A 15,686-nucleotide genomic window follows, 5' to 3' on the forward strand; every position below is an offset into this window, starting at 1 on the left:
TCCTCCTTTTCATGGAAACTTGTTCACTGGCATACCCTCATACTAATACCGTTTATATATACACGTTTGTGTGTGTGTATCCCTCTTCCATAGAATATATAAACCCCTCCTTGCCCATAACAATTTGTACCATCACACACACATTGTTCCAGCTTCCAAGTGTGTACTTTTATTACCTCTCTCTCTCTCTCTCTCTCTCTCTCTCTATCTCTCTCTCTGCTATCCTTTGATATCCACATTTCTTCTGAAATGGAAAGAAACCAATTGCGTAGGCCGGTTCGTCTCATGAGGCAGTCCCTCTTTGATCAGGTTTTTTCTTTTTTCATTTCTTCTCTTTACTTACGTACCCTTTTCCTTTTATTTCATGTTTCCCTAAATTCCGTAGCTAAAATTTTCTCAAACTTGTAGTTTGCATTTACAAGTCCAAGCCATCATTTTTATCTATATTTTTATTTACAAACGTTTTATCATTTGAATTTTGGTTACAATACTTACATGTATTTAATACAATCATCAGCTCGACAATTAGATGATGATTGTAATAAATACATATATTCACATGAACTATATCTGACCAGTCAAATGATAATTGTATTGAATACATGTAAGTATTGTAGATCAATGGCATGATGTGTAGAAACTCGTCAAACAAAATAAAACTGGATACCAAATAGTCATTGAAATATATGTGAAGGAGTGGGAGGCATTGTTCGCCGTCCATGCAACACCATTATGTTTCCCGATCAACCCCTGCTCATGCATGCAAGTTTACATTTATGTAAAATTAAATTTTCTAAATCTTTGAGAATTTCTGGTGGCTAATTAATTTAGTCTTCGCGGTGTAACGTTATAGGGATTTCTGGACGAACAATTTGTTCAGCTGGAGGAGCTGCAAGATGATGCTAACCCTAATTTTGTGGAGGAAGTAGCTACATTGTACTACCGCGATTCATCTAGATCACTCCAAACCCTAGAGCAGGCACTGTGAGTCAAATTATAATTTTCAACTTTTTAAATTTTTGATGGACATATATACCACGCGAGGACTAATTAATTAGATAAACTGTATCCACATATAATGATGTCTTATATGCATGCAGACAGAAGGACCCTCGTGATTTTAATAAGTTGGACAACTATATGCAGCAGTTCAAGGGAAGTAGCTCAAGGTAATAAAATTTTCGATTTTATTAATTTTAAAATTTATTAGAAAGGAAAGGGATCTGCTAGTATGTTCTGTGTTGGCTTTTAAGATGACAATATTTAATCCCAAATTAATTAAACGATTTTGTTTACTGGTGCAGCATCGGAGCCAAAAAGGTGAAAGTTGAGTGCCAGCAGTTTAGGGAATTTTGTAATGCAGGAAACGCAGAAGGGTACATTAATCAATCCATCTTTTCGAATTACAATATTATTTTATATATAAAAATACAAATTATAAAGCGAATCTTATTCCCCAACCAATCAAATCAATTAAAAAAAGTAATTTTGCACGATCAATGAATGCAATTAATCAGATGCATGAGGACTTTCCAGCGACTGAAGCAAGAACATGCAACACTGAAAAAGAAGCTTGAGGCTTATTTTCAGGTGACTCGATCGGTCTCAAGTTTTGGACTATTATATTATATCATATCAGGGTTTTCAATTAGTTGTATCCCATAAAATAAAAGTGTATTAATCTCATTTTTTATATAAATTTTGGTGAATTCAGATGGCAAGGCAAGCTGGGCCAATCGAGACAGCAAGTCGACCCAAGTAATCAAGAAATTCATCAACAGCCAGAGTCTAGCTTGGATTAATGGAACGTCTCTTATGGTTGCTTATGGAATAATATTCCAATTTCCATGTAAAATATTTTCACTGTCTCTTATTAAAAAAAAAAAAAAAAAGAAAAGAGTTTTCAATGTTTGTACTTTAATGAATGGAAAATTAAAAATGCTATGTTGTTATGTACGTTTACAATCAAGTGTAATTTTGACTCAGAAGCAAGCTAGGTGATGAGTTGACCTTGACTATAGCAGTGTGTATATTCTATTCACTCGTTCGATCTTCATTCTCGCAAATTAAATTAATTTATTATATTGATTTGTAAAAATAACATAAAATAAAAAATAAAAATAAAATAAAAAGTGTAATTAATTTTAAGTTAGTAAAAACAGAAATTAAAACCTTTCGCTTTTTGTCAATGAAGATAAAATAAGAAAACAAAATTAATTATCAGGAAATGGGTTTATTACGAATGAGAATGGGCTTCACCATCGAGTTGAATCAATTTCACGTTCTGCTTTGATTCTCAATTTTTCATGGCCCCTCCAAATTTTGGCATACATTAGTAGGAATAATTTAACAAAAAAATTTACATGCAGATGTAAATATAGGTATATCTGCTATAACGGATGAGCTCGTTCTATAGACTCGAGTTCAAAGTTCCTCCTACAATTTCTATTAATTTAAAGCAGAATATATTGAATAAAAAACAAACAATTTTACTTTATGGTGTTGGAGATTGGTACTAAGCGAAATATCTTGTATATAAAAACAAAGTCTGCTAGACTGGCTAGTCAAATTCACCAGTCGGCTAAGTACAGATTCGTTAGTCAACCAAACACAATTTTATCGATTCAACCTAGGTTACTAAGAGTTCTTCTAGTCAATAGTAGTCATGTTCATTACTTATTATTACGTTGTGTGAGCATGGTTGTAGGCACATATCAATTAGCAAGTCAAAGGATGCATGTATCATGTGCTAGTAAGTGAGATATGTGGCAAGCCTTTAGTAACACTAAAACCAAGAAGTTTTGACAGGAAAAGCCCACCTATGGGTTAAAAAACTAGGGACTCCAGTAAGTTCAATCCACTAGTGCAAATGAGATTCATACAAGGTAGCACATCAAGCTCTTTTCCTAGATCTAATATAATATGTAGAATTATCAGAGAAACGGACCAACAACCCACTTCCAACACTGATATTGTCCCCAACTTGGTAATTATTACATGCACAATCCGTCAGGTTGGGGTTTTATCACAAAAGGCCTCGGTGTTAGTTAGAGTGTGGTTAGGATATTTAAACTATTACTTTTCTTTTTCTATGGCCGATGTGGGTTTCAACACGCCTCCTCACGTGGGACCCAATTAGTGGGTCACATTGTGAGATCTAGACATCGGCAACCACGTGGAGCCAAGGGGACTCACCCTACATGCAGACCCACTGGACACCCACCATCATCGCGTGGGGCCAAGGGGACCCCCCTTCCAATCACGTGGTAATACATATGGCCTGCTCCCTGGCTCTGATACCATAAGAAAGTTGGGATTCCACCATACAACCAATTGGCAATATGGGGAGCAGCCTAAGACCATGTAAGCCCATAACAAGGCTTGTCCCTCACCGATGTAGGATAAACTCTTCCTCACATTTCAACTCTCAACACGACCCCACAAATGTGGTCGATTTTCAAGCATACACGTGGAGAACAAGCGGGTGACATGCGAGCACGTATGGCCCTTTGGCTTTGTCAAGAAGGCAATCTTCACTAATACGCTGAAACTAACGTCAATCTTTTTTAAAGATCAGCAAATCACGGTCCGTCAGAACTAACGCCTATTTTTGAATGCCAACTTGGAACTAGTGCTAATTTTTCGAAAGCCTAACTAGAACAAACGTCTTTTTTTTGAAAGCCTGACGAACAAATCATAATCTTCGAGACTACCGTCTCTTTTCGAAAGCCCAACTGGAACTAACGCTAATCTTTTTGAAAGCCCAATTGGAACTAACATCTTTTTTCGAATGCCCGATAAATAATTCTCTTGATATGATAGAACTAATGCCTCTTTCCGAAAGTCTAGTTGGAACAAACGCTAATCTTTTCGAATGTCCATCTGAAACTAACGCCTCTTTTTCAAAAGCCCCAATCACCAAATCTTTTTCTTCAATCTTTTGTTTCATCCTTCTTTTTTCTTCCTCAAACTCATAATCAAACTAAATTAAAAATAAATAAAAATAAAACAAAACTCAAGAACCTTCATGATAGGAAATGTATCCTACCTTGACAAAAAAAAAAATTTCTTCTTCTCTTATCCAAGGCAGCGGAACCACAACTTTTTTCTTTCGTCTTTTTTCCTTCATGGCAATAGAAACCATTCTTCTTCTTCATTTAACAATAGTAGACAATCTTCACCCTCAGGCTCATAGCTTGTGGGTGCATGAAGAAAATTTTCTTCGTGCACCCATAGGGAGCGCTCATAGCAAAGTTCAACCGAGAATTGAACTCTTGGCTCCACGTGGTTGCCGATGTGTGGATCTCCCACGTGTGACCCAATAATTAGATCCCATGTGAGGGGCGTGTTGAATCCTACATCGACCATAGAAAAAGAAAAGTAATGGTTTAAATATCATAACACCACTCTAACTAACACCGACGCCTTTTGTGATAAAACCCCACACCTAACAGATTGTGCAGGTGGTAATTACCAAGTTAGGGAGAGTATCGATGTTGTTGGAAGTAGGGTTAAGATATTTAAACTATTACTTTTCTTTTTCTATGGTCGATGTGGGATTCAACATAATCTACAAAGCAACTTTACCTTTATGCAACCTTACTTTGCACGAGATGGAGACATCTTCGGTCTTCACTAGGAAGTAGCTCTAACCTTGAGCTCTTCACCTTGTAGCACCGAGACCAATGCATTTTTCAAGTGAGTGATGTAATGATGTAGATGATATAATGTGGATTCAAATGACAAGTCAGTTTCTCCAGTCAAATAGTTAAAGTAAGAAACTAACGTGAATCCAACAAGAAAACTAGGTCTAATTAATGATTTTAAACTTGGGACTTAGACTGTAAGAATAATGCAAACCACAAAGACAATGCAACCCTGTTTCTCAATGATTATGTGTTTAATTCATAAAGAAATGTTTGGCAGGTAGGGTTTCATAAATGAGGAAGAAGGGAAACTTCAAAGCTTTAATGTACTCTCACACTCTCAAATTAAATCTAAACAGCCACCTCACAAAAGAACCCTTAATGAGAACCTGTATGTTTTCAGTTAACAATGACATGGAACATTTTTCAGCGTAGAAAACCATATGGGCAGTCTTAAGTTGCGTGCCCAGCTGCGTGAAAGCAGCGAGCAAAAATGACGAGATAACTAATCTAGTCAGAATGTAACAAGAATTTAGACATGAAATGTATATGCATGAACAAACCTTTGAAGTGATGAGTCACACCTTTGAGCATTTAATTTCAACAACAACAACCCATAATCAGAGTATGTCCTAAAATTAATTCGAGCATATGGTACAATTTACAATATTGACAAGGAAAGCCAAAACACTTAATTCAAGACTTCACAGTGTCATATAAATCTCTAGATAATATGGGTTAGACCACTAATAAGATCGGAGCTAGGATTTTCGCATGTGAAGCGCCGTTGGTGCCTTCACATGCAACTTGACTGATTTTTAGAGCTGCTGGTTGTGCGGCTCTCATTTCGGTGCTTGGGCTAATGTGAGTGCTGTTAATTTGAGGTTTTATTTATTTAGGGTTTCGATTATCTAGGGTTAAGATAATTGAATTCGTGGATGGAAAAATTGGGGTTGATAATTAGGTTAGGGTTACTAATTGAGACTGGAGTCTAAGAAAGCTTATTAGGTTGCAGTATTCTCCTCAAGTGAATCATAATAGTTTGTTTTGGCATATGGTTCTAGTTTTTGTGTGTCAGTGCCTATCAGGGCTAGTAAGTATGCTAGTTTTAAAGTTGTTTGGTTCTTTCTGGTTTGGTTTACTAAGATTTATAGTCATTATGTGTGTTATGATTGTGATGATTTGCTTCTTCGACATGTTTAGATTTGGATGTTGGCTTTTCGGTTATGTGCTTTCTTGATTGCGTCAAATGGCTTTAGTGTATATTTTACTTTTTGGATTAATTGAGATTTAGTTTACTTATGTTAGAAACCCTTTGGGTTTCCAAGTTACTTTGGGAGCTGGACCATGCTTCTTTTTGCTTTGGCATGGGGGCTGGTCCAATATTAAGGCTATTTTGGCTTCCTCTAGTTCTACTTATTGGTTGCATTTGCTAATCATTAATTGTGTAATAGCTTGTAAGGTGTTGAGTTAATGACGATTTTTGTTTGTTTCATTGGTTTTGATGGTTGGTTCCCCCTATTTATTGAGTAGTTATTTATGGCTATTCATTTCACCAAACACCCTGTTTTCTGTTACTTTGCTTTATCTTTCATCTCTTATGGGTAATCTCCAGATCACTGCCTTCTTCTCCCCCTCAACTCGTAGACCTAGAATTTGCACTAATCAATATGTTCTTAGCAAGGATAACCATCTCACTTTCCCTTAACCTGGTTAGGAGCCTGTTGCAGTTGAAAAGGCTAAAGGCACCTTCATAATGAAAAGAGATGTCACCAGACCCAAAATTTGCACTGATCAATATGTTCTTAGCGAGGAGAACCATTTCACTTTCCTATAGCCTGGTCAGGAGCCTGTTGTAGTTGAAAAGGCTAGGGGCACCTTCATAATGAATAGAGATGTCACCAGAGCCAGTTGTGTTATTCAATTAATACGAAGCATATGCAATCATGTTCTGATGGGGAAGATGTTTGCATAACCTCTCGAAGCTAGATTAATTAAGTGGAAGTTTGGCTTAGTTTGGAAAAAACGAAGTGAAGAACACGTTCTATCTAGATCACTTTGGAAGAAAGTGGTTTGCCTTAGAGTTCACTGATGAGGTTAACCTGAAGTTCGTTCTGAAAAATAGGCCTTAGTATGTTTGTGGGTAGATATTCCATCTAGAAAGATGGACTACCCATTTCAAGGACGTTAATGTGATAACTAAGTTGGTGGTTTTGGCCAGGCTGCCTAGAGTGTGGTGCAATACAAGGAAGATACATTAATAAAGATATCACGCAACCAATTCGTCATGTGATTATGGTTGATGAAGTTACCCTGGGACTTAATGGTTTGTTTGTAAAGGTGCTGTTAGAAGTGAACCTTAGGTTTCCTTTGAAGAGAGTGTTGATTATGGACCATGATGAGGATAACCATATTTTATTGAGCTACGAAAAGTTGTTCAAAGTTTTCTTCTATTGTGGTAGGAGAAGACTTAATGGACATGTATACCTAGATGTGGAAGCTGATAATGGTTGTTTCATGATAGACATGGTGCATGGCGATGAGTGTTTGATCTTTGCTGAAGATACGGTAGTGGATGATGATGTCAAGTCTAAGTTGCACAAGGATGTGATGTTGTGTTTGATGTGGTAAAAACTAACACACAAATTAAACCCTGTAAATTATACAATCATAGTACAAGTAAGTAGGGATCGTTTTATTTTTGGGATTAGAAGGGATGCTAATCAACATAAATAAAACTTATAAAACTGAAAACCGCAGGGAACTGGGCCCTAGAAACGGAGGGGGCACATTACACAGTACACTCTACGGGTGGCTGCCCTAGAAACCTAAAGCTGCTACCAAGTGCACTAAGGTAGCCCACGGTTTTCTGGAAGACTGCCTAAGGCGTGCCCTTCAAGCAGTGAAGCCACGTTAGACTTCTACAAACTGCGCATCCTTAGGAAAGGTTAAGCAAGATAACGTGCATATACGAAGTTTTATCCACTACCAACATGCTACGTAGTCAATAAACTTCATCTCAGCCAAGCATGGAACAATTTACACCAAGTCCTAAAGTGTTGTGATACTCGTTACGCAACCTACGGAGTTGAATGAAGCCAAGGTTAATAGCTTAGTGGTTATGTGGACTTGTCTACTTCTGTAAGTAAGACATCCGGCTGCCAACCCTATGGCTAATAACTTTGCAAAAAGTTCTATTCCAACACCTACAGCTGCGTAGGCTACGTGGGCCTGTCTGCTTATAAAAAAAGTAGCACGCTTGCCACTGGTCTATAAAGTCTAGAGGTTAGGGCGTGAACCAAAAAAGTGAAGATGGAGAAGAGCGAAGGAAATAAGTTTATTAAATCTTCTAGCAAAACTGATAAACAACTAGTAAAGACCAAAGAAGTTCAAGCAAAAGCAACAAAGGAAAACAAAGAAAATCCTAAAGGCTACCTAGAAGACAACTCTTCAATAGCTTGGACATCTCACGGCTACTCAATCACCACATCTTCAGTAGCCTTCATGTTCTCAACAGCAGCATTATCCGGCGTTTTACCCTTAGTTGTCCCAGCCTAGGCACCAACTACTTCACCAATAGAAGACTCAAAAGTAAAGGCGAGCAAGTCCTCTAGAGAAATAAATAAGGTCTCGAAGTCTTTACCTGAAAATTCAAGTCAGATGGTCGCCCATAGAGATGATCTACATAACCCAGCTTGTAGAAGTCGGCTTGGCTCTGAGTAAGCAAAGCCTCGAACCCAGCCTCGAACCCTTCAACTGTTCATTTTCCTCAAGCAGGCAAGCACAAACCCGCTGCAACTCCTCAACTTCCTTCTTCAGATTGTCATTGATCTTCAAAGCATTTTGAAGTTCCAACACTTGGGGCTCAAGCCTATCAACAACCTTTTTGAAGTGGATCACTTGATTGTAAGCAGCTATTAGTTCTTCATCTTTTGTGTAAGCAGCGAAGCGGAATTCAAAAATGGAATGCTTAAGACCTTGAACCTAAGGTATGTAACACTCAATTTCCTTCTCTGCATTTTCATACTTTACTTGGATCGCATCAAGCCTAGTCTTCAAATCCGTGATCTCTTGGCGAGCGGTCTCAAGCTATAAAGAAGTGGGGGCATAAGTGTTAGATCCCTTCAAAGCAGCAAGCTCATATTCCAATTTCTTGACTTTTTCGACCGAGGAGTAAGCTTCGGCAACCATGGTTCTTGCCATCTCTTTAACAACTTAGTATCTTCTTGGTCAAGGAACATAGACTCGGCTGCCAGAATCATTGTTTTCTGCATCATGGCTAGCAAAGCAGTCTTCCTATACTCGGATGTGTGCTTTGCGAAAAGACTCGGACCAACAATTTCCTTGACGCCATTAATAAACTTGGCATATATATCCATGTCTTCAAGTAGATCTGGCTTCAAAAGCGTGCAAATCTTAGTAACTTCCCCAGAAACAATCTTGGTGGATTCTTCAAGCTTGCCTAGGCGAGCAGCTTCTTTCTTCCCAGCAGACGAGTTGGTCGCGGTAGTGGAAGAAGCAGGTTTTGGCGCCACTTTAGCAAGCAAGGGCGCTTTGTCACTCTTTATAGTAGCAAGCCTCTCTAAAGATGAGCCAGACTTAGCTCCAGACGAACACTTTGGCACAAACTTAGGCACCGGAGGCACGGAGGAACTTCTGCGTTGGGCAATCTTTTGAGCAATCGAGCTAACAGCCTTCGGAGTAATAGGTATCACCGGCATAAATTTAGCAGTTCTTTCTTTCTCGCCCTTAGAAGAAGTCAAGTTAATCACAAACTTGGGAGCAGTTGGTGAACCTTCACGAGCAGTGGAAGAAATCCTTGTTTTCTTCTCAGCAGGCGTCTCTTGCGCAAGCGGGGAAGGTCTCTTTTTCCCACCTTCGTTTATAGCAGGCCTCACCACGTTGATAAGACGAGTTAACGCCTAAGCTTTGATTCGCTCTATCTCCTCCTTCGGGGGCAACCCATCTTTTTCCCTACAGAAAAGACTGAGCAGCCAACGCCATTCACGATACTCGGAAGGAATACCTAGAGCAACATGCACATTTCTCATGTTTGGAGAAGCCTTTGGAGTGGAGCCGAATTCCGAATCTACAAAAACAACAGAAGACAATTAGAAAAATTGAACAGTAGTTTGGCAATAAAGCAAAGCAGCCGAGAAGATTAAACAGCCTGCTTACCAGATATGAAGACCGTTGGTACACGCAGCTCGGGGGAAGAATCAGACTCTCATTCTCCGCTTATCTCCAAAGTTTCCTTGGCACAATCATGATCACCCTTGCTCGAGTTATCAAAAAGCCTATGGCGAGATCGCAGCTGCCCGACTCCATCAATGTGACCTATGTCAAAGAAGTACCAAAATTCGTTAACAGTTAGATCTAAGTCAAAGAATTGGCTTAGATTGTGGAATCCCACCATTACACGGACCGCGTTCGGAGAACATTGGGCAGAGACACATCTCATGGAGCAAAGCACTTCTTGGAAGAAACGCGGCATAGGAAAAGTAAACCCTAACACAAAATAGTAGGGGTGGAACTTGATGGCTCTCCGAGTCCCACTGCATGGTTCCCGGCTGCTACCATCCCTAAGTCGCTTCACGCGCATCCCCGATGGAATGGCATGCCAGTATGCCTCAAGAAAGTCTCTAAACAAATCATCTGAGCTAATCTTGAAGTGAGTGGCTCTAAAGTAGCCAACCTTGCTCAAGGACCTGCCTTGATGGTACAATGGCGGTACACCATCATCATTCATGTGGCTCGAGGAAGACATACTTGAAGAAATTCTACAAAAAGAATAAGGGAGATTCATTAGAGGTTTGTTATAAAAAGAAAAAAAAAAAAAAAAAAAAAAAAAGGAAGAAGCAGTTCTCGGCAAAAATAAAAAATAAAAAATTTGGGAAACCAAGCCATAGAAACCCAGCAAAATTGCTAGGCCCCACGACCTGGCTTATTTCTCCTCACGCCAGCGCCCCAAAAAACATATGAATGCACACGGCACAACCTTGTCGTGGCCTCCCAAAACTGTTCTCTCACAAATCCTCAACTTTCGCCAAGTCAAATTTCAAGCCCCGAGGCTCCCAAAAAAAATTGTGAAGACAAGGAAATTAAATTTTTCTTACCTAGAAACAACAAGAAGATGAAGCAAGCAACGAAAGACGATCCTTTGCACGGGCAAGATGTAGAAGATTGCTAGAGGAGGGGGAATAAATATCCTCAAAGCTCTCTCTCGCTTGTACGGTGAAATAAGTTTCTCTCAAAAAAGTCGATTTAATAATCCATTTAAGGTGGACTTAAATAAGCTTTGAGAGGAATTTTATTTCCTTTTCCTAGAAGGATCTAATTTCCTATTAAAAGAGAGAATCATTGTCAAAATAGGAAACAATTCAAAGTTTCCCAAGACAAGAAAATCTCTACACCTATTGCCCTTTTCTGCGTGCAGGCCAACAGGTGTGGGGGCATTTGTGGAGCCAAAAATAACCACAAGGTGACACGTGGATTTTTCGATGAAGAAGACAAATATACCCTTGAGGTGTATCAGGATTCCTACGCGCGAGTAGCAGGCAATCATCCTCAACCAAGTCAGAAATGCCCCAAAATAGGTAATAATTCAAGATCTATCTCATTCCATATATATTTCTTACCTCTTTTTCCCTCTTTTAGCTAAACAATTAGCCATCATTACATAACCTTCAAAATATTAATTCCAAAAATGTGTTAATTAGCTAATTAATGGATTAATCACCTAATTAATCCATTAAATGATAATTAAATCACCCAATTAACCCCAAAATCCCAAAGGGCCGGCCACCCTTGTTGATTCCATCATATTTACCTATTTTGTCATATTAATTAGCTAGTTAATTTGGCAATAATTCTATTTACTAAATTAATTAGTCAATTATTCCCATAACTCCTAAATTCAACCTAAATCAAGAACCTAGCTCACAAAAGGAGCTAGGTGGCCAATCCTCTCTCACCCAAAGAAGCCGGCCATTCACCTATAAAAAGCCCTCCATTCTCTCCAAAAAACTTCCTTCCAACACACCTAAAAAAATCCCAAATATTCTCTAAACATTTTTCTCTCTAAATTCTAACTTTGGCATCGGAGGTTCTTCGGCCAAAGCCCCCCCCCCCCCCCCCCCCATTTTATCGTGGGCACGTGAGGCTCTTGGCCTTGACCCTAAGGTGTTAATTGTTTTGTAGGTGCAATTTTGTCCAAAATCAAGAAGGAAGAAATTTGCATCCACAACCTGCTTATTGATAACTATAAGTGTCTCGATATTGGTAGAAATTGTGTGAATGATTTTGTGCTAGACCAAAGATGTAGTCATGTCAAATGTGAGAAATGATGGTGTTGAAACTAAGGGGAATTCTAGAAATCTGGTTGCTGCCTTGCTTGCTGCAGAAACTTATATATTCTGCTACTACAAGGCCTAAAATAAGAATGGTGAGTCCAAGGAAGAGAGTTCGTGAGAAGAATTCTGCAGAGGCTGGTCCTAGTGGTTACCTGAAAGAACTGGATTAATGAAGTGCATCATGTGGAATTGTAGGGGATAGGTATGTCGAATTTTAGAAGTAATTTTAATTATCTGTGTAGTTCCAATAAATTGTACCTTTTTTGCTTAGTAGAAACTAAGATCTCTTTGGAGAAGAACCCAAGAAGGTTTTTTAGAAGGTTTTTATTAGTGCTTTAGTTGTGACCTTGACGGCAGGACGGGTGGATTATGTATCACTTCAGATTAGAACCCAGAAATAAGATAATTATGTGGGCAATAATTAGGGTGACTATTAAGCCACCAAGAGTTTGCAACCATTCTATCTAGCCTTTCAAAATTCAGGTAGCTATCAGTGTGTTTGTTATTCCAAGTGAAAGGAAGCCAAGGGAAGTTAAGGAAACCAAATTTCCGTCATTCAAAAAATTTACGAAGTTATTTATATAGCCATTCGTACACTAGTTCGTACAAATTTTTCACTAAGCAAAGTTATGTTATTAAAATCCCACATTAAGCACCGAGGTTTGTCATTATGATTACTTCAGAGCGTCATTTCGATGTGGTCTTAATCCTATGGATCACTTCAGAGCGTGTGCATGTACTTTTAAGTTCCTAGTTAGGAGTTGGAATATCTCAACTTTTGGTAATATTAAAGATAAAAAAGATAATAATTTGTTTAACGAACTTAATAAGGTTCAAAGGAGAATTTTGAAGGATATCATTAATGGCACTACGAACACCAATGGTAACAATACGTTAACAACAATGATCATTTACAAACTGAAGCTTGGATCAATGACGAATTGTCCCAAGTTTTAAAAGAGGAGGAAGTAATGTGGGCTAAGCCAGTGTTAATTGGTTGCACCTGGAGATAAAAATACAAAGTTCTTCCACCTTTGTGCTACAATTAGAAGAAAAGGAAACGAAATTAGTAAGATAAGATATGGGAATGAGTTATGGTGGTATCGTGGAAGAGGCTTGAACATGTTTTCATGTGGATTTTAAATTTCGCTTCTCTTGTTCTTCCCCTCTTAACACTACTGAGATGGGTACGATTGCGAACATAATCAAGCCTTGCATTAATGAGAAGCAAAATAATTCATTACTCTCCCCAATTACTATCGACAAAGTTTATAGTAATGGAGCCATGGATGCTAGGATACAGTTAATAACTCAGTTTTCGATGTGGTCAAGGATTTCTTTGAAAACAATATGACTCTCGGACTAATAAATCCTATAAATCTAGCCCTCATTCCCAAGGAAAACCCACAAATTGTTAGTAACTATAGGCCTATTAGCCTTTGTAATGTGACGTAGAAAAGTGATTTTCCTTAGTGATCAAATGTACACCAGTACAATAGTTATACATGAATTGTCCTCATAACCACCATATACTAATTACAACATAAATGACAAATGAATTACAAAACGGACAACAGTTACAAAGAACTTGGAACAAATTAAAGTACAAATAAATTGCATAGTGGGAAGTGGTTACAAAGAACTCGTTCAATGGACAATTAAGAGGGTAACTGCCTAACACTTCCCCGCAAACTTGACACCAGTGAGGAGCCAAGTTTGGCAATGACCTGATGAAATTGATCTGAAGGAAGACCTTTGGTGAAAACATCCACAAGTTGCTCTGTGGAAGGAATAAAATGAACACGATGACTACCAGTAGCAACTCATTCGCGAACTAAATGATAATCAATACCAATATGTTTGGTGTGAGAGTGAAAAACTGGATTGGCCACCATGTAAGTGGCAAAAAGATTGTCACAATTAGGAATAACCGGTGTAGTAATAGGAAGCTGAATTTCTTTGCAGAAGGCCTTGAATCCAAATAGTGTCAGCACAAGCATAGGCAAGAGCCCAATAATCGGCCTCAGCACTGGAGCGGGAGACATTACGTTGTTTCTGAGTACATTACGTTGTTTCTGAGTACTCCAGGAAATGAGATTAGGACCCAAGAAAACGCAGTAGCCAGTGGTGGATTGACGAGTGTCGGGATAACCCGCCCAACCGGCATCCGCATAAGCAACAAGAATAGACGAATCCGAAGAATGTCGAAGTCACAAACCATGACCAAGCGTGCCCTTAAGGTAACGAAGAATGCGTTTGACGACTTCAAAATGTGTATCACTAGGAGAACTCATGAACTGTGAAACATGTTGAATGACATAGGCAATGTCCGGGCGTGTAATCATAAGATATTGAAGAGCACCCACAAGTTGCCGATAAGGTGAGGATCAGCAAAGGCCTTGCCGTCAGTGCGAGAAACAGAAATGCAGGAGGCCTTCGGAGTTAAAACAGGCTTCCATTCCAGAAGATTACTTTTCTTGAGTAGATCAATTGTATACTTATTTTGAGTTAGACTAACTGAATCAGAAAAATGAGACACTTCAATTCCAAGAAAATAATTCAAGGTGTCCAAGTCTTTAACTTCAAATTCCACTCCAAGAGAGTGAATAAAAGCGAAAATATGAGACGGAGTACTACCCGTAAGCACAATGTCGTCAATATATAATTGGAGTATAATTATATGAGAACCATCACGATACACAAACATGGAGGAATAAGAGCAGCTTTGCATAAAACCAACACGAAGAAGAAAAGAACTGAACCTGTGAAACAATGCTTGCGGGGCTTGCTTGAGGCCATAAATAGCGTTATGAAGCCGACAAACATGATGCGGACGGAAAGTATCAGTAAAACCAGGGGGTTGACGCGTAAAAACCTCTTCAGATAAATTACCGTGTAGAAACACGTTCTTGACATCAAGCTGTCGAATTGATCACCCACATGAGACAGTAATGCTGAGAACAGTGCAGATAGTGGTTGGCTTGACCACGGGCCTGATCGTGTCAAAATAATCAAAACCACTCTATTGATAAAATCACTTGGCCACGAGACAGGCTTTGTAACATTCGATTGTGCCACCGGACTTACGTTTAACCTTAAAGACCTATTTGCAACCCATTGTGTTATGTTGAGGAGAAGGGGGAACGAGAGACCAAGTGCCCTGTTTAAGAATGGCATTAAATTCATCGAGCATCACCTGACGCCAGTGAGGAAATTAAGAAGCCTTCGCGTAACAAATTGGTTCTAAATCAGAGTCAACAATGCCCAAGAGAGCTTGAGGAACCAGGTAGCGTGTGGAGAAGTGTGATTGATACGGAACAAGTATGAACAGAACTGATAAAACCTGTCTGTGATGAAACCGTGGATACCTGGGATGGAAGAAGCATATGGAGCACCCGTTCTATAGAAGGAGGCGGAACTATGTGGATGGCTGCGTGGTAAATGGCAGAGCAACAAATGAAGGGCGCAAACCCGCGACAGATAGAGAGGAGGACGAATGGGCAGCATAGATTTCTGGAGCGTGAGAGATGTGCCATAGATTTCCGGAAGAAAAAGTCAACATTACTAGTGTGAGTGATGAGAAGAGAGTCACCATTACCAATAAAAACTTGATCAGGAGAAGAGGTCGATGCAAAAGACGAAATGAAAAGTGGTTCATGAGTCATATGATTTATGGCTCGAGAGTCCA

At 39.0% G+C, this 15,686-nt stretch overlaps 1 protein-coding gene across 2 annotated transcripts; it reads left to right on the top strand.

Moving 5' to 3' along the window:
• Positions 1 to 249: 249 nt before the first annotated feature.
• On the top strand, positions 250 to 2,415 carry LOC103934509 (histidine-containing phosphotransfer protein 4). 2 transcript variants are annotated; one of them, XM_009344258.2, is made up of 6 exons: positions 250 to 309; positions 854 to 984; positions 1,101 to 1,169; positions 1,305 to 1,376; positions 1,518 to 1,590; positions 1,715 to 2,415. In XM_009344258.2, exons 1-6 carry the CDS (start codon positions 250 to 252, stop codon positions 1,760 to 1,762), a joined length of 453 nt encoding a protein of 150 aa, XP_009342533.1. In that variant the 3' UTR covers positions 1,763 to 2,415. The 2 variants fall into 2 exon arrangements, with proteins under 2 accessions (XP_009342533.1, XP_048443053.1); XM_048587096.1 differs by having other exon boundaries at positions 1,518 to 2,415.
• The last annotated feature ends 13,271 nt before the right edge of the window (positions 2,416 to 15,686 follow it).

This window comes from the organism of the source record quoted next, unplaced genomic scaffold, assembly GCF_019419815.1.
Source record: "Pyrus x bretschneideri cultivar Hongxiangsu unplaced genomic scaffold, Pyrus_bretschneideri_v1 Contig26, whole genome shotgun sequence".
Classification (NCBI taxonomy): domain Eukaryota; kingdom Viridiplantae; phylum Streptophyta; class Magnoliopsida; order Rosales; family Rosaceae; genus Pyrus; species Pyrus x bretschneideri.

Excerpts from the sequence above, each read along its gene's own strand:
- LOC103934509 (XM_048587096.1), top strand. The coding sequence starts at position 250 with ATGGAAAGAAACCAATTGCGTAGGCCGGTTCGTCTCATGAGGCAGTCC. Across the intron at positions 310-853 it reads GGCAGTCCCTCTTTGATCAG|GGATTTCTGGACGAACAATT; the intron begins GTTTTTTCTTTT and ends GTAACGTTATAG. Across the intron at positions 1,377-1,517 it reads AATGCAGGAAACGCAGAAGG|ATGCATGAGGACTTTCCAGC; the intron begins GTACATTAATCA and ends GCAATTAATCAG.